Below are 25,326 nucleotides of genomic sequence, written 5' to 3' on the forward strand. Positions count from 1 at the left end.
GCTTCAAATATTTGATAGGCTACTCTATTAAATAACTTTAATGGGATAACTGGTTTGGCATGCATTTTCACCGAGATAATATCTATACTAAAGTGCAAACAAGTTGAACTGAGTTACTCAAGCTTGGCTTGAGTCCAAACTCCACTCGGCTCAGTTTTTATGGAGTATAATTTTTTGAATCAAACTCAAATAGCAGGATGCTCGGCTCTAAAACTGATAAATATATTTGTGTGTATGTGTATATATATATATATATATATATATATGTTAAGATTCAAATTTCAAATTCGAATTCGAGTATGGCTCGATTGATATTTAAGTCGAGTATAATTGATCTCAAATTTTACCTATTTTTTATTAAATTGAGTTTGGGCTTGAGATATTAAAGCTCAATCGATCTCGAATTAAATTTTGAGTTGAAATATTTTGAATGGAGTCGAGCTCGAGCTTCCAACTATTTAACTTGACTCGGTTCGATTGCACCACTAATTTATACAACTTTCTGAATTATAGTAATATATAATTTAGAACTATATTGCCGCATGTATGCATGATTTTATGATTGTGGTTGTACAGGTTTATTAGTATGCTACTTTTATTACATGGGATCAAATTGTCTTGTGCGCCTAAAAAGTATAGCCCAAGGGCTCTCACAAAATAGAGCATATCAAATTTAAAACTAATAATAATTATTTGAATTATAAATAAAATAATAATTAAAATAATATATTATTTTATTTATCTATTTTATTATATTTATTTTATATATTTTTTTAAATAATTAAAATAATTAAAAATTATATTATATAAGTTATCAGATAAATTTTATGAAGATCGATAATCTTGATTTTGCAAAGCCTCTTCTCACACACTCTCCAATTCTCTCAATAGCAGAGCCGACAATGCTGTCTGTCTGCCATCACTACCATCAATAATAGTAGTATTTTTGAGTTCGAGATCAGATAAAAGTATATAGATATAGTAATAGACGGTGATTTTATACGTTGTCGGTTAAAAATTTTAAAAATTTAAATTTTAAATTATTTTTAAAAAAAATTTATCTCCTTTGACGATTAAAAAAATTATTTTTTTAAAATTTAAAATAATCTGAAATAATTTGCAGGCTCCTCAACTTGGATAGAGAAATAGAAAAAACAACCTCCCAACGAATGGAGATGAAATGACCGTCCCGTTTTTCCCAAATCCCACGACATCTCCCCGAACTCCCTCGCCCTCGCACGCATCCCATCCGCCTCCTCATCTGCCCCCATTATCCTCCCCACTTCTCCTCTGCCGCCGTGCCCTGCCGCTGGCACCGGTCTAGCCGTCGAGGGCGCCTTCCACCCCGGCGTCGAGACCGCCGCCCCGCTCCGTGCCGAGGGCGTCGAGGTGCGCGACGCCGTCGTCGTCATCGACCGCAAGCAGGGCGGCCGTGAGAATCTCGCTACCCAGAGCATCCGCCTCCACGCGCTCACTACGCTGTCCGACGTCCTTCGGGTGCTACACTGGCGGGCGGGAGATCCCCGCGTAGGTCCGCGGTTAGGTGCAGCAGAGGAAACCGCCGGTAGCGGGTCTTCCCCACGGTGGCGACGCACTCCGCCATCCCTGCCGAGCCCAGCCTCCCGCCGCCACCATGCCGCCTTTGAGCTCTTCCGCGACCTCTTCCCCCACATCAAGTCATCGCTGGTCCGCCGAGGTCTTGCATCCATTTTAATATATATATATATATATATATATATTAGATTTAAATAGTTGGAATAAAGCATATTCTCAAGACTCTGGATGGATCTCAAACTTTCAGCAGAGTACAGCTCTGGTAATTTGTATCGGAGACGGATTGTGCACTTCGGTCCAAAGATGGACTCCCTTCGGGCGGATGCACACCGTCGATCGGTGGGTGATCCAACGGTGGACTCGCGTATCCTTGCGCGCGGTGCGGAAAGGCGGACCTCGGCGCGTTTAAACGTACTTGGACTCTCGCGGCAGCTTGGGCACCGGCGACTATAAATTTTCTTTTTTTTCCAGTTTTTGGTGGAACAGTAGTAGCTTTGAGGCCACCAAAAGCTCAGCCATACATGGAGATGGACCCAGAAAATATTGAAGCAGTGATTCACCAAAGATATGGAGTTCCAGAGGGGGAGAATAGCGGCCCTTGTTTGAGGTTTCCTCCTGGCTTTAACTTCAACCCGAACGATCAAGAGCTAATACGTTTGTATCTCGACCGCAAGATCAAGGGTGAGCCATTGCTTTACAATGTATTCAAGGATGTCAATCTTTATGATTACGACCCGGAAGAACTAGTTGGTTAGTACCATAATTTCTTTTTCTCTATAATTTAGAAATATACAGAGCAACTCAATATCTAACGACTTATGTATGTTTCAACTGTAATATCTTATTGTTTATGACATGTTTGTTATGCAATTCTTCTACGTGAGATTTTTTTTTCCTTCCTTACAATCAAAAAAATATATATATTTCATGGAATATCTTAGTTCAATAGTTTTAGTTTTTTTTAAAAAAATTGGTTTATATATGTTAGGTACTCATCAAAGAAATTTTTATTTAGAATATATAAAACAACTTCATATCTAGTGGTTTATGCATGTTTGACATGTAAAATCTTATTGTTTATGACATGTTTATCATGTAATTTTTCTATGGGGATCTTTTTTTCCTTGCTTGCTATCAAAAAAGTATATATTTTTCATGGAATATCTTAGTTCAATGCTTCAATAGTTTAAGTTTTTTTTAAAAAAAAAAATTGTTATATGTGTTAAGTGCTCAGGAAAGAAATTTTCTTTTTTAATTAAGAATATATAAAACACCTTGATATCTAATAGTTTATGCATGTTTCACATGTAATATAGCTTATTGTTTATGACATGTTTATCACATAATTCTTCTTTGTGAGATCTTTTTTTTCCTTGCTTCCCATAAAAAATTATAGATATTTTTTTATGGAATATCTTAGTTCAATAGTTTTAGTTTTTTTCTTTAAAAAAAATTATTTATATGTGATAAGTATCCATTAAAGAAGTATGAGATTGAGAAAAATTAATAGATGAATGTTCCAGCTTTTTAGGATTTGTTTGGATGTTCCTACAAGATTGCAGAATTTGTGGATTGCATCGTTCGTTTAAGCATGGCTCTGTATCAACCAAATACCATCCAACCCAAAACCTCCTATCTCAAAGGCTAGGATCTTAGGAAGCCCAAGATAGATGGAATAATAGAACCAATTCTCACAGAATTTTTGGCCCTATTCCGTAGAAATATCTAAACAGGCCCTTATTTTTTTTTTTTTTAATTCTAACCCTTCTACCAACTGAAGTTTAAACACTTTGATTTCATCAAATAATAGACCCCTCTAGTGCAGTTATTTATCCTCCCTGGAACTGTCAGTATGGTTGGCCAACCATGCATCACCTGAATAAGGTTAGTATTTGCCGACTACATCTGGTACTTACCTGACAATTACATTATTGTAAGCACTCTCATGGGAGCCAGCCACGTTTTTAACCTACAGCCTTAAAGATGGGAGCAATCTCCTTAACCATTAAAGGTTCAGAACCAATGTGCTTCCATGAACCCATTTAACAAAAATTGTAGTTTCTTTATTTACTGGTAAAGAATAGAATATATATATTTTTTTGTCCTTTCTTTTTCCTCTGTCTTTCTTGAGATTTTAGTTCCGAGTTAGTTTCCATGCTGCAGCCATGGTAACATGCACTCAGCAGCTGAGATTATAAAAATTATTTGCTTCCTTGAACTATGTTTCTGATATTATAGCTAAAAATAGATGACGTGTAGAGCACAATGCACAAGTGTAAATGAAAACGATATTTCAGAATGAGCCCATTACCATGGTCTAGCACTTTAGATTAAGTCTGCACAGCATTTGATTTTGGTGGTACAGGGCCCTTTTTGAACAACCAATAATATGCTTGTTGGAAACTTGAAAAATCTGAATGGCACAGTTGTTTGTCATCATTACAGCGATACTATGTTATTAACTTAGCTTTTTTATTTGTTTGAAATGATGTTATAAACTTAGTACCACCACATATGTTGTGTTTATTTGAAAAAGAGTAACGAAGATAACAGTTTATAATGGAAGAATAACAGTCTTATTTTCCCCTTTTTCTTTCACTTAAAAAAAAAAGTTTTGCAAATCAAACAATGTTCTATGATTAAAATATTAGTTCATTATATGTATATGGATATGTATGTATATATGTATGTGTGTGTGTATGTATGTATGTATTTTGTATGTATACGTATGCATACATGCATATATTTATGTGTGTATGCGTGTGTCTACCTATATATATACATAAAAGTAACGAGAACCATTATAAACTTTGGCATAAACTAGTCTAGATTCTAGCATTACTCCTCCAAATCACACTACTAGAATCTTTTTCAGAAAATATACTACCAGACTCCAGATTTCAATAAGGATAAATGACATTATTTTAGCTCACCGCTCCTCTTCATTTTCTTCAAAGGAATACATTCTCCCTATGAGCTTCAGGGCAATGTTTTGTTTTATTTGTTCTTACCATTCTAAGTTCAAGTGATGCCGTTTTGTCTTTAAATTGGTGAACGCCCATTCTATCCTTTTGTTGCTGGTTTTATTTGTTCTTTGTTCTAGAAAATTACGAGCTTTCTGGAGAAGAAAAATTTTATTTCTTCACTTCAAGAACACGCAAATATCCAAATGGGAGCCGTCCAGCTCGCGCTGCTGGTGGTGGATATTGGAAAGCCACAGGATCTGAAAAGAAAATCTACAATGATGATGATGAGCTAGTGGGAGTGAAAAAAACCTTGGTATACTATAGAGGAAAGGCTAAAGAAAATGATGGTGTAAAGACTGACTGGATAATGCAAGAGTATATAAGTGAGATCACAACTTGCAAGCCTGGTGATTCAATGAAGGTAAGTGAATAATGATTTAATGTAAAGCAAGCTTTATAAGTATTTATTGTTCTTTCTTATTATTTTTTGGATATATTTCTCTTTATAACAAAATCACACATTAAACATACTTATAAAGCTGATATTGTTTCTTCTATCTCTCTCTTTCAGCTTGATGATTGGGTCTTATGCTGCATTCATAAGAAAAGAGGTGCTGTAGACAATCCTCACAAGCTACAGAATATTTCTCAAGCTCAATCAGACATGCCAACCGAACAAGATGCAAAGAATAATCAAAGCTATCAGACTTATATTGACTCAAATGGTGGCTATGGTAATGCCATTATGGTACAACGATTAGTAGCAGCACCAGATATGCAAATTACTGAATTTAATGGTAGTATGGTCCCATCATTAGCAGCAGAACCAAGTGTGCAAATTACACCAAGCATGCAATTAACTGAACTTAATGATATGGTCGCACCATCAATAATAGCACCAAGCGATCAAATGATTGGTTCTAATGGAATGCTACAACAATTTGCAGTAGCAACAAGGATGCAAATGACTGAATTTAATGGTTTGTTCCAACCATCAGCAATAGCACCAAGTGGACAGATGATTGATTTTAATAGAAGGATGCCACAATTAGGAGAAGCCTATGCTGAGCTAATGGATAATCATGATTGCATGGTACAAAAATCAGTAATATCTCCAACTGAGCCAATGACTGATTTCAATTATATGGCACCACGATTTGCAGCAGCTCCAATCGAACAAATGATGGGCTTCTATGATATGACACAGCTCTCTGAAATTGCTGATTTCAATGCTATGAGACAACCATCACCACCAATGACTGAACATAATGGGATCATGAGCATCTGCAATAATCATTCAACCGGGCAAGGTTTCCAACAGAACTTGAGCAATGCAATGATATCTGGCAAAGATCATGTGGATCAATTTGGAATGGCATATGGTGAAAGAGATGAAGTCATAGATCCAATGAAACTGCTTTGTTATGAGCCAGCAATTGAAATAGATGATGTTTTAAGTGATAGTATTGAACCAAAAGAGTTAGATGCTGATGAACATAGTAGACATGATGTTGGTTGTAGGCATGCTGAAGATTTTACCAAGCTGGATCCATGATTTGGCTTTGGATTTTTGATTTTAGGATTTTTCTATAGAATTGCCTTATTATAATTATGAAGTGCAAGAACTTGAATTTTGGGTTTGGCATTTTTTGTGATACTGAGCATCAAAAAGGTGTTTGTTTTTTTAGTATTTTTTTTTGGGTGCAGAAATAAAAGAAGTGCAAATTTAAGGAAAGCATTTGCTCTCTTCTAATAAAAATATATATTTGTTACATAGATGGTTAAAAGAGCTTTTAGAAGTTTTGGAAGTTTGTAGTTGATTCTAGTATTCTACATCTGATACTGAAGTTAGGTAGGCTTGTTGTTCTTGCTAAGAGGAGAGAAGGGAAATATATGCATAGTGATTCTGCATTATAATATGCTAGGATCACCTAATTATATTTCTCCAACATCTTTTCCAACTGTATCTGAATATCTTTAAATATCCTGCATTTTTGTAGCTTAATGCTTTCTTAAAAACATTAAACATGACAAGATACTTTTAAACATATATTTATTTATTTGAAGTAGTCAACAGTCATGATTGCCTAATTACAATTCTTTAAACCCTCATATTAATCAACAAGAACTAACTTTCAAATGATGAAAGATTTTTGGTTTTATAGCCATTTTATATAGCGAGTGTTGCCATGAGATTTTAGATTCAATGTCATTTCAATTAAAAAAAAAAAATCTGTAAAACATGTGGTAGATATACTGCCACGTTTATTGAATAATGAAAGTAGTCATTGTATTGAACTTTCTAAAATATTCTTTGAAGCTTTTCATGGTAGGGACTTAAACTCTACTAACTATAGTTTTAACATTTTGGTAGAATATCAACACCAAGGTTTAAGGTACATAAAAGTGGATGTAGAAAATAACTTGCAACTTGCCAGAGATGGGCAATAAAATCCTTAGAAGTTCTTTCAAAAGTGAATCTTTTCTAGATGCATTAAAATTGCTGGACTGCTATATTACCTTAATTGCAACTCAAAGAGGTTCCGATCAAGGGCTAACCTGTGCCTCACATGGTTCTTTTGCTTTTTTTATTGATAAAAACCTAACATGTTTCTTGGGCTACCCAATTCTGACCTAACCCTTCTTTGAACTTGACCATTCAAAGTGAGAGGAAATAAAATTTAGATTGGCTTGGTCAGATTGCTCAAACTTCAACTAGAATCCAACTAAGCATTGAATCATGTTGCCATTTACCCACTAAAATTCAACCCAGCACAGTCATATAAAGTTTCAATCATACTGAAGCATTGGTCAGATCTGATCGGGGCCTGTACATGCACCTGAATGTTATCATGAATCATATCATGTCTAACTAGGTATAGCCTGTGGTATGAATTACCAAGTATTACATAGGCCAACAGCAAATACTTGATGGTTAGTTAAATTCTTGGAAATGTAGATAAATATAATCTTGCTGTGCTTAGATGCTTTTTTACTGCAATTGGGTTTCATGTTTAGGGTTTTGTGAGAAATACAAACAATGCATTATTTTTATCATGAAACAGCATACTTGCTAATACCGTTTATTTAGGTTAGACAATTTATATGATCATGGATTCATGGTCACAGACCGATTATTTGGCATTCTATATTTGGAACAGATAAATAGATAGACAGCAGATATATATTAAGGAGACATATGTATATGGATATGTATGTAAGTTTGTATGTATGTATTTATATACATATATGTATGTATATATGTGTGTGTGTGTATGTATGTATATATGTATATGTATGCATACATGCATATATTTATGTGTGTATGTGTGTGTCTACCAATATATATACATAAAAATAATGAGAACCATTATAAACTTTGGCAAAAACTGGTCTAGATTCTAGCATTACTCTTCCAAATCACATTACTAGAATCTTTTTCAGAAAATATACTACCATACTCCAGATTTCAATAAAGATAATGGCATTATTTTAGTTCACCGCTCTTCATTTTTTCCAAAAGAATACATTTTTCTCCCTACGAGCTTCAGGGCAATATTTTGTTTTATTTGTTCTTACCATTCTAAGTTCAAGTGATGCTGTTTTGTCTTTAAATTGGAGAACGCCCATTTTATCCTTTTATTGCTGGTTTTATTTGTTCTTTATTTTAGGAAATTACGAGCTTTCTGGAGAAGAAAAATTTTATTTCTTCACTTCAAGAACACGCAAGTATCCAAATGGGAGCCGTCCAGCTTGCACTGCTGGTGGTGGATATTGGAAAGCCAAAGGGTCTGAAAAGAAAATCTACAATGATGATGAGCTAGTGGGAGTGAAAAAAACTTTGGTATACTATAGAGGAAAGGCTAAAAAAAATGGTGTAAAGACTGACTGGACAATGCAAGAGTATATAAGTGAGATCACAACTTGCAAGTCTGGTGATTCAATGAAGGTAAGTGAACAATGATTTAAGATAAAGCGAGCTTTATAAGTATTTATTATTCTTCCTTATTATCTTTTGGACATGTTTCTTTTTATAACAAAATCGTGCATTAAACATACTTATAAAGTTGACATTGTTTCTTTTTTCTCTTTCTTTCAGCTTGATGATTGGGTCTTATGCTGCATTCATAAGAAAAGAGGTGCTGTAGATAATCCTCATAAGCTACAAAAAATTTCTCAAGCTCAATCAGACATGCCAACTGAACAATATATAAATAATAATCAAAGCTATCAGACTTTTATTGACTCAAATGGTAGCTATGGTAATGTCATTATGGCACAACTATTAGTAGCAGCACCAGATATGCAAATTACTGAATTTAATGGTAGTATGGTCCCACCATTAGCAGTAGAACCAAGTGTGCAAATTACACCAAGCATACAATCGACTGAACTTAAGGATATGGTCGCATCATCAGCAATAGCATCAAGTGAGTAAATGATTGATTCTGATAGAATGCTATAACAATTAGCAGTAGCAACAAGGATGCAAATGACTGAATTTAATGATATTTTCCAACCATCAGCAACAGCACCAAGTGGGCGGATGATTGATTTTAATGGAATGATATCATAATTAGGAGAAGCCTATGCTGAGCTAATGGATAATCATGGTTACATGGTACAAAAACCAGCAATATCTCCAACTGAGTCAATGACTAATTTTAATTATATGGCACCACGATTTGTAGCAGCACCAATCGAACAAATGATTGACTTCAATGATATGATACAGCTCTCTGAAATTGCTAATTTCAATACTATGAGACTACCATCACCATATGCACCAATGATTGAATATAATGGGATCATGAGCATTCGCAATAATCATTCAACTGAGCAAGGTTTCCAGCAGAACTTGAGCGATGCAACAACATCTGGCAGAGATCATGTGGATCAGTTTGAAATGGCATATGGTGAAAGAGATAGTCATAGATCCAATGAAACTACTTTGTTATCAGCCAGCAATTGAAATAGATAATATTTTAACTGATAGTATCGAACCAAAAGAGTTAGATGCTGATGAACATAATAGACATGATGCTAGTTGCAGGCATGCTGAAAATTTTACTAAGCCGGATCCATGATTTGGCTTTGGATTTTTCATTTTAGGATTTCTCCATAGAATTACCTTATTAGAATTACGAAGTGCAAGAACTTGAATTTTGGGTTTGGCATTTTTATGATACTTAGCATAAAAAATGTGTTGTTTTTCTAGTATTTTTTTGAGTGCAGAAAGAAAAGAAGTGCAAGCAAATTTAAGGCAAGCATTTGCTCTCTTCCGATAAAAATATGCATTTGTTACATAGATGGTTAGGAGAGCTTTTAGAAGTTTTTGAACTTTATAGTTGATTCTAGTATTCTACATTTGATACTGAAGTTAGGTAGGCTTATTGTTCTTGCTAAGGGGAGGGAAGGGAAACATATGCATAGTGATTCTACATTATGATATACTAGGATCACCTAATTATATTTCTCCAATATCTTTTCCAACTGTATCTGAATATCTTTAAATATCCTGCATTTTTGTAGCTTAGTGCCTTCTTAAAAATATTAAACATGACAAGATACTTTTAAAGAAATATTTATTTATTTGAAGTAGTCAACAGTCATGATTGCCTAATTACAATTCTTTAAACCCTCATATTAATCAACAAGAACTAACTTTCAAATGATGAAAGATTTTGGTTTCATAGCCATTTTATATAGTGAGTGTTGCCATGAGATTTGAGATTCAATGTCATTTCAATTAAAAAAAAATCTGTAAAATATGTGGTAGATACACTGCCATGTTTATTGAATAATGAAAGTCATCATTATATTGAACTTTCTAAAGTATTCTATGAAGCTTTTATGGTAGGAACTTAAACTCTACTAACTATAGTTTTAACATTTTGTTAGAATATCAGCACCAAGGTTTAAGGTACATAAAAGTGGATGTGGAAAATAACTTGCAACTTGCCAGAGATGGACAATAAAATCCTTAGAAGTTCTTTTAAAAGTGAATCTTTTCTAGATGCATTAAAATTGCTGGACTGCTATATTACCTTAGTTGCAATTCAAAGAGGTTCTAGTCAAGGGCTAACCTGTGCATAACATATTTCTTTTTCTATTTCTTTTTTTATTGAAAAAACCTAACATGTTTCTTGGGCTACCCAATTCTAACCTAACCCTTCTTTGAACTGACCATTCAAATTGAGAGGAAATGAAATTTGGATTGGCTTGGTCAGATTGCTCAAACTTCAACTAGAATCCAACTGAGCATTGAATCATGTTGCCATTTACCCACTAAAATCCAACCCAGCATAGCTGTATAAAGTTCCAATCATACTGAAGCATTGGTCAGATCTGATCGGGGCCTGTACATGCACCTGAATGTTATCATGAATCATATCATATCTAACTAGGTATAGCCTGTGGTACGAATTACCAAGTACTACATAGGCCAACAGCAAATACTTTATGGTTAGTTAAATTCTTGGAAACGTAGATAAATATAATCTTGCTGGGGTTAGATGCTTTTTTACTGCAATTGGGTTCAATGTTTAGGGTTTTGAGAGAAATACAAACAATGCATTATTTTTATCATGAAACAGCATACTTGTTAATACCGTTTATTTAGGTTAGATAATTTATATGATCATGGATTCATGGTCACAGGACCGATTATTTAGCATTCTATATTTGGAATAGATAAATAGATAGACAGTAGATATATATTAATAAGGAGACAAATATTATGATGGCCAGACTATGACATGTGAAAGGATCATAGGTATTGGCCAAGTATGGGGGTTATAAAGCTAAGCTGAATTTAATGTATGGTCCCATCATTAGCAGCAGAACCAAGTGTGAAAATTACACCAAATGTGCAATTGACTGAACTTAATGATATGGTCGCACCATCAGCAATAGCACTAAGTGAGCAAATGATTGATTCTAATGGAATGGTACAATAATTAGTAATAGCAGCAAGGATGTGAATGACTGAATTTAATGGTATGTTCCAACCATCAGCAATAGCACAAAGTGGGCAGATGATTGATTTTAATAGAATGACACCACAATTAGGAGAAGCTTATGCTGAGCTAATGGATAATCATGGTTGCATGGTACAAAAAACAGCAATATCACCAACTGAGCCAATGACTGATTTCAACTATATGGCACCACGATTTGCGCGCAGCACCAATCGAACAAATGATTGGCTTCAATGATACGATACAGCTCTCTGAAATTGCTGATTCAATGCCATGAGACAACCATCACCATGTGCACCAATGACTGAACATATTGGGATCATGAGCATCCACAATTATCATTCAACTGGGCAAGGTTTCCAGCAGAACTTGATCAATGCAACGACATCTGACAGAGATCATGTGGACCAGTTTGGAATGGCATATAGTGAAAGAGATGAAGTCATAGATCCAATGAAACTGCTTTGTTATCACCAGCAATTGAAATAGACAATATTTTAAGTGATAGTATCGAACCAAAAGAGCTAGATGCTGATGAACGTAGTAGACATGATGCTTATGATGCTGGTTGCTGGCATGCTGAAGATTTTCTAAGCCAGATCCATGATTTAGCTTCGGATTTTTCATTTTAGGATTTCTGCCATAGAATTACTTTATTAGAATTATGAAGTGCCAGAACTTGAATTTTGGGTTTGGCATTTTTTTGTGATACTTAGCATCAAAAAGATGTTTATTTTTCCAGTATTTTTAGAGTGCAGAAAGAAAGAAAGTGCAAGCAAATTTAAGGAAACATTTTCTCTCTTCTGATAAAAATATGCATTTGTTACATAGATGGTTAGGAGAGCTTTTAGAAGTTTTTGAACTTTGTAGTTGATTCTACATCTGATACTGAAACCAGGTAGGCTTATTGTTTTTGCTCAGGGGAGGGGAGGGAAATATATGCATAGTGGTTTTGCATTATATATACTAGGATCACCTAATTATATTTCTCCAACATCTTTCCAATAGTATCTGAATATCATTAAATATCCTGTATTTTGTAGCTTATTGCTTTCTTAAAAACGTTAAATATGACAAGATACTTTTAAAGATATATTTATTTATTTGAAGTAGTCAACAGTCATAATTGCCTAATTACAATCCTTTAAACCCTCATATTAATCAACAAGAGCTAACTTTCAAAAGATGAAAGATTTTTGGTTTTATAGCCATTTTATATAGCGAGTGTTGACATGAAAATTGAGATTCAATGCCATTTCAATTAAAAAAAAAATCTGTAAAACGTGTGATAGATATACTGCCACGTTTATTGAATAATGAAAGTAGTCATTGTATTGAACTTTCTAACTATTCTATAAAGTATTTTATGGTAGGAACTTAAACTCTACGAACCATAATTTTAACATTTTGTTAAAATATCGGTGCCAAGGTTTGCTGTACCGTACCATATGCTGGTACCAAATTGGTATGCATCTTTATACCATACCAATTGTCATATGCCTGGCCATCTTGTACTATAATATCTACCAACATTGTAATAAAATAATACCGATATGGGATCCAATACTGAGATAGTGAGAACCTTGATCAGTATTAATAAAGACTAGCAAATACTGCACATAGAAACATGAGCATTCCAAGCATTTAACTAAATGAGATTAAGTGATGCAAGCCTTCTATGATAGCTTAACACAAAAGATGTTCTATGATGCTGCGCTTGTTGGCATAAAAACATGGATATTAAAACTATCATAACAAATTTTTTCATAGACATTAATCATAGTGAACTAAGCAGGACCTAGTGAGTTGTTGAAATTTTTAAAGAGAAGGAGGCTGTGTATCAAATAATAATGAATTAAGGATCTCGCTGGTAATAGGTGGCGCGGCAATACATAGTGGCTGAAGTAAACAAAAGACAGCAATTTGTAAAGGCACCATATCAAAACTACATCTTTTCCCACTAATGATAAGATTGTTATCTTTGATATTATTTAAAGAACTTGTTTAGTTTGCATTATGATGCAGCACATCCATGTGTTGATGGGTACTAAGAGGGTGCAGAGTCAAATCCAACAATTAACCTGAATCACATTCTTGAATTCCTTCAATGTGCCCTTGTTGTGCCTTGCATCATATTGCGAGGCAAACCGTTTCCATCATTTAACTTTGCTGTCATAATCTTCAATACTTTATTTCATTGTCTGCAGAACAATTATGATCAGGCGAATAAACTTGACATGTATACCGGTCATAGTTTGATAAGAAATCTGCCATCGGTGAATATTATGTTCTGACCTAAGATTCTTTCCATTACTTCAGTAATAAATATTCATTAATTGCATGGGTATCACAATTTGTCAGCAATTTGTATTTCAGTTATATGTATACTTCTTACCATAGGAAGAACGTTATAGAGCTTTTGATCTTTTCTCTATGCATTTGTTTTTTCAAAGATGGACTCCAGCTTGATGGACCCACTGGATATAGTTCACCGTGTTCTGGGTCTGTGATGAGTGAACATTGGTTACCGACTGCGACATCACATTCAGGGGCTCTCAGAGCTTAAGAAGCCCCTCAATACCAAGCTGGAGCAACTGAGATCAGTAAGTCCACTGAATCATTTGCTCTATTTATTTGGTGTATGTAATACTAATTTTTCCTGTATTGATGGCTGCAGGACTTCCAGGAACTGAGGATCACAATTCGGAAGAGACAGGAGGATGCTGCTGCTAGTTTAAATAATTTATGGGTACTCAACCAGCACTTAGACTAAATGCAGCATTATATTTGGCTCAGGGACATGTTGTTTTATGTTCATGTCGTGGCAATATATAAAGAGTTCAACAAGATTATTTGACTTCATATCAGCTAGAAAACTCTGAAAAAACTCGGGCTAAGTCATAGGAACATGTAACAAAATTGGAGTTATTTGTGGGCTGTCCTCTACCTGTAAGACCTCTTCTTTGGTTTTGTAGCGATCCCAGTCCATTAGATCAGATTTTTTCAACATAAATTCTCACTAGCTACAAGACAATATGGCAATTACTGTTTTGGAATAGTAATAATGACAATTCCTCAACCACTTATGTACGTGTATACAGATAGAGATGCCAAACTGTTTATTTGAGGTGGACACTAGCTGTATCTTTCTATTTGGAAATAAGATGTTACTTTTACCTTTCAGATGGAAGATGCACCTGAAAATTCTGAGGGAAGTGAGAAGGAGATAACTTGGAGAAAGCACAATCCATCTCACTGGGTAGCACAGTGGATGGTACAACATCATGCAATATTCCGATGGTCCTTCTTTCAAGAATTTGTTCTAGGTACTCTTACTTCCCAGAATGCCTCTTCCACTGCTTATCCAGAATTCCAGACATGGTTCGATCAATTATTGCCCCTCTAATTGCATCGAAAAGCTTCAAAGTTTATATTCTTGTGTAGCAGAGAAACATCACTCTTGGTCGCGAACTTAAACCCTAAAAAAGGAAGTGAGAATATTGGAATGAATTGAAGTAATGAATATATATATATAAGGTGATTGCAAGGTCCAAAATATATGGAGAAGAAAATTTTAACTTTAGGTGGTTGTTGGAGAACAGATAATAACCATGTAATTAGAAGAAAAATGCTCAGTGAGCTGAGAGGTGAAAGTGTCGAATTTTCTTTTTTTGGATCATTTCCCTTTTCTTTTCAGAAAAAGAAAGGGTTGCTGCAAAGCTGTCTTGGAATCATTTAGATCGCATGTATGGACAACACCAGACAACGTGGTCGAATGGAAGGAGAACAGGGGCTATGGCAGAGATCTAGTAGCTATTAATACTAAAACCCCCATGTCTTAGGCTGCATCACAATTATTGTTAAGAAGGGATGTCCAATATATAATAATGTCCGGTGGAGGATTCTAAAATGAAGCGATTCAAGCGTCTCCATTTCTAACGTGCTTGTGACCAGGCCCAACCTGAGGCCACGAGGAGAATTAGTCTCGGCCTGGCCCAACCTTGGATTCGACCCTGAACGCTTTCAGGCCCTGAGAAATAAGAACCAGCCCATGATGCATACTGGCTGGGCTGCATAAGGCTTGCACGCTTACTATTACCAAGATCGCGCTTCCCTCCTGAGCTGTGCAATTCACTCAGAAACTTGCGTAGATTCATGTTACATGCTTAGGAATTTCCCCCACATCAAGTCATCGCTGGTCCGCCGAGGTCTTGCATCCATTTTAATATATATATATATATATATATATATTAGATTTAAATAGTTGGAATAAAGCATATTCTCAAGACTCTGGATGGATCTCAAACTTTCAGTAGAGTACAGCTCTGGTTATTTGTATCGGAGACGGATTGTGCACTTCGGTCCAAAGATGGACTCCCTTCGGGCGGATGCACACCGTCGATCGGTGGGTGATCCAACGGTGGACTCGCGTATCCTTGCGCGCGGTGCGGAAAGGCGGACCTCGGCGCGTTTAAACGTACTTGGACTCTCGCGGCAGCTTGGGCACCGGCGACTATAAATTTTCTTTTTTTTCCAGTTTTTGGTGGAACAGTAGTAGCTTTGAGGCCACCAAAAGCTCAGCCATACATGGAGATGGACCCAGAAAATATTGAAGCAGTGATTCACCAAAGATATGGAGTTCCAGAGGGGGAGAATAGCGGCCCTTCTTTGAGGTTTCCTCCTGGCTTTAACTTCAACCCGAACGATCAAGAGCTGATACGTTTGTATCTCGACCGCAAGATCAAGGGTGAGCCATTGCTTTACAATGTATTCAAGGATGTCAATCTTTATGATTACGACCCGGAAGAACTAGTTGGTTAGTACCATAATTTCTTTTTCTCTATAATTTAGAAATATACAGAGCAACTCGATATCTAACGACTTATGTATGTTTCAACTGTAATATCTTATTGTTTATGACATGTTTGTTATGCAATTCTTCTATGTGAGATTTTTTTTTCCTTCCTTACAATCAAAAAAATATATATATTTCATGGAATATCTTAGTTCAATAGTTTTAGTTTTTTTAAAAAAATTGGTTTATATATGTTAGGTACTCATCAAAGAAATTTTTATTTAGAATATATAAAACAACTTCATATCTAGTGGTTTATGCATGTTTGACATGTAAAATCTTATTGTTTATGACATGTTTATCATGTAATTTTTCTATGGGGATCTTTTTTCCTTGCTTGCTATCAAAAAAGTATATATTTTTCATGGAATATCTTAGTTCAATGCTTAAATAGTTTAAGTTTTTTTTAAAAAAAAAATTGTTATATGTGTTAAGTGCTCAGGAAAGAAATTTTCTTTTTTTAATTAAGAATATATAAAACACCTTGATATCTAATAGTTTATGCATGTTTCACATGTAATATACTATTGTTTATGACATGTTTATCACATAATTCTTCTTTGTGAGATCTTTTTTTTTCCTTGCTTCCCATAAAAAATTATAGATATTTTTTTATGGAATATCTTTAGTTCAATAGTTTTAGTTTTTTTCTTTAAAAAAAATTATTTATATGTGATAAGTATCCATTAAAGAAGTATGAGATTGAGAAAAATTAATAGATGAATGTTCCAGCTTTTTAGGATTTGTTTGGATGTTCCTACAAGATTGCAGAATTTGTGGATTGCATCGTTCGTTTAAGCATGGCTCTGTATCAACCAAATACCATCCAACCCAAAACCTCCTATCTCAAAGGCTAGGATCTTAGGAAGCCCAAGATAGATGGAATAATAGAACCAATTCTCACAGAATTTTTGGCCCTATTCCGTAGAAATATCTAAACAGGCCCTTATTTTTTTTTTTTTTAATTCTAACCCTTCTACCAACTGAAGTTTAAACACTTTGATTTCATCAAATAATAGACCCCTCTAGTGCAGTTATTTATCCTCCCTGGAACTGTCAGTATGGTTGGCCAACCATGCATCCACCTGAATAAGGTTAGTATTGCCGACTACATCTGGTACTTACCTGACAATTACATTATTGTAAGCACTCTCATGGGAGCCAGCCACGTTTTTAACCTACAGCCTTAAAGATGGGAGCAATCTCCTTAACCATTAAAGGTTCAGAACCAATGTGCTTCCATGAACCCATTTAACAAAAATTGTAGTTTCTTTATTTACTGGTAAAGAATAGAATATATATATTTTTTTGTCCTTTCTTTTTCCTCTGTCTTTTCTTGAGATTTTAGTTCCGAGTTAGTTTCCATGCTGCAGCCATGGTAACATGCACTCAGCAGCTGAGATTATAAAAATTATTTGCTTCCTTGAACTATGTTTCTGATATTATAGCTAAAAATAGATGACGTGTAGAGCACAATGCACAAGTGTAAATGAAAACGATATTTCAGAATGAGCCCATTACCATGGTCTAGCACTTTAGATTAAGTCTGCACAGCATTTGATTTTGGTGGTACAGGGCCCTTTTTGAACAACCAATAATATGCTTGTTGGAAACTTGAAAAATCTGAATGGCACAGTTGTTTGTCATCATTACAGCGATACTATGTTATTAACTTAGCTTTTTTATTTGTTTGAAATGATGTTATAAACTTAGTACCACCACATATGTTGTGTTTATTTGAAAAAGAGTAACGAAGATAACAGTTTATAATGGAAGAATAACAGTCTTATTTTCCCCCTTTTTCTTTCACTTAAAAAAAAAGTTTTGCAAATCAAACAATGTTCTAATGATTAAAATATTAGTTCATTATATGTATATGGATATGTATGTATATATGTATGTGTGTGTGTATGTATGTATGTATTTTGTATGTATACGTATGCATACATGCATATATTTATGTGTGTATGCGTGTGTCTACCTATATATATACATAAAAGTAACGAGAACCATTATAAACTTTGGCATAAACTAGTCTAGATTCTAGCATTACTCCTCCAAATCACACTACTAGAATCTTTTTCAGAAAATATACTACCAGACTCCAGATTTCAATAAGGATAAATGACATTATTTTAGCTCACCGCTCCTCTTCATTTTCTTCAAAGGAATACATTCTCCCTATGAGCTTCAGGGCAATGTTTTGTTTTATTTGTTCTTACCATTCTAAGTTCAAGTGATGCCGTTTTGTCTTTAAATTGGTGAACGCCCATTCTATCCTTTTGTTGCTGGTTTTATTTGTTCTTTGTTCTAGAAAATTACGAGCTTTCTGGAGAAGAAAAATTTTATTTCTTCACTTCAAGAACACGCAAATATCCAAATGGGAGCCGTCCAGCTCGCGCTGCTGGTGGTGGATATTGGAAAGCCACAGGATCTGAAAAGAAAATCTACAATGATGATGATGAGCTAGTGGGAGTGAAAAAAACCTTGGTATACTATAGAGGAAAGGCTAAAGAAAATGATGGTGTAAAGACTGACTGGATAATGCAAGAGTATATAAGTGAGATCACAACTTGCAAGCCTGGTGATTCAATGAAGGTAAGTGAATAATGATTTAATGTAAAGCAAGCTTTATAAGTATTTATTGTTCTTTCTTATTATTTTTTGGATATATTTCTCTTTATAACAAAATCACACATTAAACATACTTATAAAGCTGATATTGTTTCTTCTATCTCTCTCTTTCAGCTTGATGATTGGGTCTTATGCTGCATTCATAAGAAAAGAGGTGCTGTAGACAATCCTCACAAGCTACAGAATATTTCTCAAGCTCAATCAGACATGCCAACCGAACAAGATGCAAAGAATAATCAAAGCTATCAGACTTATATTGACTCAAATGGTGGCTATGGTAATGCCATTATGGTACAACGATTAGTAGCAGCACCAGATATGCAAATTACTGAATTTAATGGTAGTATGGTCCCATCATTAGCAGCAGAACCAAGTGTGCAAATTACACCAAGCATGCAATTAACTGAACTTAATGATATGGTCGCACCATCAATAATAGCACCAAGCGATCAAATGATTGGTTCTAATGGAATGCTACAACAATTTGCAGTAGCAACAAGGATGCAAATGACTGAATTTAATGGTTTGTTCCAACCATCAGCAATAGCACCAAGTGGACAGATGATTGATTTTAATAGAAGGATGCCACAATTAGGAGAAGCCTATGCTGAGCTAATGGATAATCATGATTGCATGGTACAAAAATCAGTAATATCTCCAACTGAGCCAATGACTGATTTCAATTATATGGCACCACGATTTGCAGCAGCTCCAATCGAACAAATGATGGGCTTCTATGATATGACACAGCTCTCTGAAATTGCTGATTTCAATGCTATGAGACAACCATCACCACCAATGACTGAACATAATGGGATCATGAGCATCTGCAATAATCATTCAACCGGGCAAGGTTTCCAACAGAACTTGAGCAATGCAATGATATCTGGCAAAGATCATGTGGATCAATTTGGAATGGCATATGGTGAAAGAGATGAAGTCATAGATCCAATGAAACTGCTTTGTTATGAGCCAGCAATTGAAATAGATGATGTTTTAAGTGATAGTATTGAACCAAAAGAGTTAGATGCTGATGAACATAGTAGACATGATGTTGGTTGTAGGCATGCTGAAGATTTTACCAAGCTGGATCCATGATTTGGCTTTGGATTTTTGATTTTAGGATTTTTCTATAGAATTGCCTTATTATAATTATGAAGTGCAAGAACTTGAATTTTGGGTTTGGCATTTTTTGTGATACTGAGCATCAAAAAGGTGTTTGTTTTTTAGTATTTTTTTTTGGGTGCAGAAATAAAAGAAGTGCAAATTTAAGGAAAGCATTTGCTCTCTTCTAATAAAAAATATATTTGTTACATAGATGGTTAAAAGAGCTTTTAGAAGTTTTGGAAGTTTGTAGTTGATTCTAGTATTCTACATCTGATACTGAAGTTAGGTAGGCTTGTTGTTCTTGCTAAGAGGAGAGAAGGGAAATATATGCATAGTGATTCTGCATTATAATATGCTAGGATCACCTAATTATATTTCTCCAACATCTTTTCCAACTGTATCTGAATATCTTTAAATATCCTGCATTTTTGTAGCTTAATGCTTTCTTAAAAACATTAAACATGACAAGATACTTTTAAACATATATTTATTTATTTGAAGTAGTCAACAGTCATGATTGCCTAATTACAATTCTTTAAACCCTCATATTAATCAACAAGAACTAACTTTCAAATGATGAAAGATTTTTGGTTTTATAGCCATTTTATATAGCGAGTGTTGCCATGAGATTTTAGATTCAATGTCATTTCAATTAAAAAAAAAAAATCTGTAAAACATGTGGTAGATATACTGCCACGTTTATTGAATAATGAAAGTAGTCATTGTATTGAACTTTCTAAAATATTCTTTGAAGCTTTTCATGGTAGGGACTTAAACTCTACTAACTATAGTTTTAACATTTTGGTAGAATATCAACACCAAGGTTTAAGGTACATAAAAGTGGATGTAGAAAATAACTTGCAACTTGCCAGAGATGGGCAATAAAATCCTTAGAAGTTCTTTCAAAAGTGAATCTTTTCTAGATGCATTAAAATTGCTGGACTGCTATATTACCTTAATTGCAACTCAAAGAGGTTCCGATCAAGGGCTAACCTGTGCCTCACATGGTTCTTTTGCTTTTTTTATTGATAAAAACCTAACATGTTTCTTGGGCTACCCAATTCTGACCTAACCCTTCTTTGAACTTGACCATTCAAAGTGAGAGGAAATAAAATTTAGATTGGCTTGGTCAGATTGCTCAAACTTCAACTAGAATCCAACTAAGCATTGAATCATGTTGCCATTTACCCACTAAAATTCAACCCAGCACAGTCATATAAAGTTTCAATCATACTGAAGCATTGGTCAGATCTGATCGGGGCCTGTACATGCACCTGAATGTTATCATGAATCATATCATGTCTAACTAGGTATAGCCTGTGGTATGAATTACCAAGTATTACATAGGCCAACAGCAAATACTTGATGGTTAGTTAAATTCTTGGAAATGTAGATAAATATAATCTTGCTGTGCTTAGATGCTTTTTTACTGCAATTGGGTTTCATGTTTAGGGTTTTGTGAGAAATACAAACAATGCATTATTTTTATCATGAAACAGCATACTTGCTAATACCGTTTATTTAGGTTAGACAATTTATATGATCATGGATTCATGGTCACAGACCGATTATTTGGCATTCTATATTTGGAACAGATAAATAGATAGACAGCAGATATATATTAAGGAGACATATGTATATGGATATGTATGTAAGTTTGTATGTATGTATTTATATACATATATGTATGTATATATGTGTGTGTGTGTATGTATGTATATATGTATATGTATGCATACATGCATATATTTATGTGTGTATGTGTGTGTCTACCAATATATATACATAAAAATAATGAGAACCATTATAAACTTTGGCAAAAACTGGTCTAGATTCTAGCATTACTCTTCCAAATCACATTACTAGAATCTTTTTCAGAAAATATACTACCATACTCCAGATTTCAATAAAGATAATGGCATTATTTTAGTTCACCGCTCTTCATTTTTTCCAAAAGAATACATTTTTCTCCCTACGAGCTTCAGGGCAATATTTTGTTTTATTTGTTCTTACCATTCTAAGTTCAAGTGATGCTGTTTTGTCTTTAAATTGGAGAACGCCCATTTTATCCTTTTATTGCTGGTTTTATTTGTTCTTTATTTTAGGAAATTACGAGCTTTCTGGAGAAGAAAAATTTTATTTCTTCACTTCAAGAACACGCAAGTATCCAAATGGGAGCCGTCCAGCTTGCACTGCTGGTGGTGGATATTGGAAAGCCAAAGGGTCTGAAAAGAAAATCTACAATGATGATGAGCTAGTGGGAGTGAAAAAAACTTTGGTATACTATAGAGGAAAGGCTAAAAAAAATGGTGTAAAGACTGACTGGACAATGCAAGAGTATATAAGTGAGATCACAACTTGCAAGTCTGGTGATTCAATGAAGGTAAGTGAACAATGATTTAAGATAAAGCGAGCTTTATAAGTATTTATTATTCTTCCTTATTATCTTTTGGACATGTTTCTTTTTATAACAAAATCGTGCATTAAACATACTTATAAAGTTGACATTGTTTCTTTTTTCTCTTTCTTTCAGCTTGATGATTGGGTCTTATGCTGCATTCATAAGAAAAGAGGTGCTGTAGATAATCCTCATAAGCTACAAAAAATTTCTCAAGCTCAATCAGACATGCCAACTGAACAATATATAAATAATAATCAAAGCTATCAGACTTTTATTGACTCAAATGGTAGCTATGGTAATGTCATTATGGCACAACTATTAGTAGCAGCACCAGATATGCAAATTACTGAATTTAATGGTAGTATGGTCCCACCATTAGCAGTAGAACCAAGTGTGCAAATTACACCAAGCATACAATCGACTGAACTTAAGGATATGGTCGCATCATCAGCAATAGCATCAAGTGAGTAAATGATTGATTCTGATAGAATGCTATAACAATTAGCAGTAGCAACAAGGATGCAAATGACTGAATTTAATGATATTTTCCAACCATCAGCAACAGCACCAAGTGGGCGGATGATTGATTTTAATGGAATGATATCATAATTAGGAGAAGCCTATGCTGAGCTAATGGATAATCATGGTTACATGGTACAAAAACCAGCAATATCTCCAACTGAGTCAATGACTAATTTTAATTATATGGCACCACGATTTGTAGCAGCACCAATCGAACAAATGATTGACTTCAATGATATGATACAGCTCTCTGAAATTGCTAATTTCAATACTATGAGACTACCATCACCATATGCACCAATGATTGAATATAATGGGATCATGAGCATTCGCAATAATCATTCAACTGAGCAAGGTTTCCAGCAGAACTTGAGCGATGCAACAACATCTGGCAGAGATCATGTGGATCAGTTTGAAATGGCATATGGTGAAAGAGATAGTCATAGATCCAATGAAACTACTTTGTTATCAGCCAGCAATTGAAATAGATAATATTTTAACTGATAGTATCGAACCAAAAGAGTTAGATGCTGATGAACATAATAGACATGATGCTAGTTGCAGGCATGCTGAAAATTTTACTAAGCCGGATCCATGATTTGGCTTTGGATTTTTCATTTTAGGATTTCTCCATAGAATTACCTTATTAGAATTACGAAGTGCAAGAACTTGAATTTTGGGTTTGGCATTTTTATGATACTTAGCATAAAAAATGTGTTTGTTTTTCTAGTATTTTTTTGAGTGCAGAAAGAAAAGAAGTGCAAGCAAATTTAAGGCAAGCATTTGCTCTCTTCCGATAAAAATATGCATTTGTTACATAGATGGTTAGGAGAGCTTTTAGAAGTTTTTGAACTTTATAGTTGATTCTAGTATTCTACATTTGATACTGAAGTTAGGTAGGCTTATTGTTCTTGCTAAGGGGAGGGAAGGGAAACATATGCATAGTGATTCTACATTATGATATACTAGGATCACCTAATTATATTTCTCCAATATCTTTTCCAACTGTATCTGAATATCTTTAAATATCCTGCATTTTTGTAGCTTAGTGCCTTCTTAAAAATATTAAACATGACAAGATACTTTTAAAGAAATATTTATTTATTTGAAGTAGTCAACAGTCATGATTGCCTAATTACAATTCTTTAAACCCTCATATTAATCAACAAGAACTAACTTTCAAATGATGAAAGATTTTTGGTTTCATAGCCATTTTATATAGTGAGTGTTGCCATGAGATTTGAGATTCAATGTCATTTCAATTAAAAAAAATCTGTAAAATATGTGGTAGATACACTGCCATGTTTATTGAATAATGAAAGTCATCATTATATTGAACTTTCTAAAGTATTCTATGAAGCTTTTTATGGTAGGAACTTAAACTCTACTAACTATAGTTTTAACATTTTGTTAGAATATCAGCACCAAGGTTTAAGGTACATAAAAGTGGATGTGGAAAATAACTTGCAACTTGCCAGAGATGGACAATAAAATCCTTAGAAGTTCTTTTAAAAGTGAATCTTTTCTAGATGCATTAAAATTGCTGGACTGCTATATTACCTTAGTTGCAATTCAAAGAGGTTCTAGTCAAGGGCTAACCTGTGCATAACATATTTCTTTTTCTATTTCTTTTTTTATTGAAAAAACCTAACATGTTTCTTGGGCTACCCAATTCTAACCTAACCCTTCTTTGAACTTGACCATTCAAATTGAGAGGAAATGAAATTTGGATTGGCTTGGTCAGATTGCTCAAACTTCAACTAGAATCCAACTGAGCATTGAATCATGTTGCCATTTACCCACTAAAATCCAACCCAGCATAGCTGTATAAAGTTCCAATCATACTGAAGCATTGGTCAGATCTGATCGGGGCCTGTACATGCACCTGAATGTTATCATGAATCATATCATATCTAACTAGGTATAGCCTGTGGTACGAATTACCAAGTACTACATAGGCCAACAGCAAATACTTTATGGTTAGTTAAATTCTTGGAAACGTAGATAAATATAATCTTGCTGGGGTTAGATGCTTTTTTACTGCAATTGGGTTCAATGTTTAGGGTTTTGAGAGAAATACAAACAATGCATTATTTTTATCATGAAACAGCATACTTGTTAATACCGTTTATTTAGGTTAGATAATTTATATGATCATGGATTCATGGTCACAGACCGATTATTTAGCATTCTATATTTGGAATAGATAAATAGATAGACAGTAGATATATATTAATTAAGGAGACAAATATTATGATGGCCAGACTATTGACATGTGAAAGGATCATAGGTATTGGCCAAGTATGG

At 34.4% G+C, this 25,326-nt stretch overlaps 2 protein-coding genes across 5 annotated transcripts; both read left to right on the plus strand.

Moving 5' to 3' along the window:
* Window positions 1–1,177: 1,177 nt before the first annotated feature.
* Window positions 1,178–6,136, plus strand: LOC105035736 (uncharacterized). Of its 3 annotated transcripts, none has more exons than XM_073250269.1 (4): window positions 1,178–1,696; window positions 1,802–2,304; window positions 4,658–4,941; window positions 5,092–6,136. In XM_073250269.1, the coding sequence occupies exons 2-4, from the start codon at window positions 2,076–2,078 to the stop codon at window positions 6,073–6,075; spliced, it is 1,497 nt and encodes a 498-aa protein (XP_073106370.1). In that variant the 5' UTR covers window positions 1,178–1,696; window positions 1,802–2,075; the 3' UTR covers window positions 6,076–6,136. The 3 variants fall into 3 exon arrangements, with proteins under 3 accessions (XP_073106370.1, XP_073106364.1, XP_073106378.1); XM_073250263.1 differs by having other exon boundaries at window positions 1,805–2,304; XM_073250277.1 differs by having other exon boundaries at window positions 1,805–2,235.
* Window positions 6,137–14,686: 8,550 nt separating this feature from the next.
* Window positions 14,687–20,148, plus strand: LOC140854374 (uncharacterized). Of its 2 annotated transcripts, XM_073250282.1 has the most exons (4): window positions 14,687–14,826; window positions 15,814–16,316; window positions 18,670–18,953; window positions 19,104–20,148. In XM_073250282.1, exons 2-4 carry the CDS (start codon window positions 16,088–16,090, stop codon window positions 20,085–20,087), a joined length of 1,497 nt encoding a protein of 498 aa, XP_073106383.1. In that variant the 5' UTR covers window positions 14,687–14,826; window positions 15,814–16,087; the 3' UTR covers window positions 20,088–20,148. The 2 variants fall into 2 exon arrangements, with proteins under 2 accessions (XP_073106383.1, XP_073106385.1); XM_073250284.1 differs by lacking the exon at window positions 14,687–14,826 and having other exon boundaries at window positions 15,754–16,247.
* The last annotated feature ends 5,178 nt before the right edge of the window (window positions 20,149–25,326 follow it).

Source organism: Elaeis guineensis, chromosome 1 (assembly GCF_000442705.2).
Source record: "Elaeis guineensis isolate ETL-2024a chromosome 1, EG11, whole genome shotgun sequence".
Classification (NCBI taxonomy): Eukaryota; Viridiplantae; Streptophyta; class Magnoliopsida; order Arecales; family Arecaceae; genus Elaeis; species Elaeis guineensis.

Bases quoted from the DNA above. Each gene is read 5' to 3' on its own strand.
- LOC105035736 (XM_073250269.1), top strand. From the start codon at position 2,076: ATGGAGATGGACCCAGAAAATATTGAAGCAGTGATTCACCAAAGATAT. The intron at 2,305-4,657 runs GTTAGTACCATA...TCTTTGTTCTAG, and splicing joins CGACCCGGAAGAACTAGTTG to AAAATTACGAGCTTTCTGGA. The intron at 4,942-5,091 runs GTAAGTGAATAA...TCTCTCTTTCAG, and splicing joins AGCCTGGTGATTCAATGAAG to CTTGATGATTGGGTCTTATG.
- LOC140854374 (XM_073250282.1), top strand. From the start codon at position 16,088: ATGGAGATGGACCCAGAAAATATTGAAGCAGTGATTCACCAAAGATAT. The intron at 16,317-18,669 runs GTTAGTACCATA...TCTTTGTTCTAG, and splicing joins CGACCCGGAAGAACTAGTTG to AAAATTACGAGCTTTCTGGA. The intron at 18,954-19,103 runs GTAAGTGAATAA...TCTCTCTTTCAG, and splicing joins AGCCTGGTGATTCAATGAAG to CTTGATGATTGGGTCTTATG.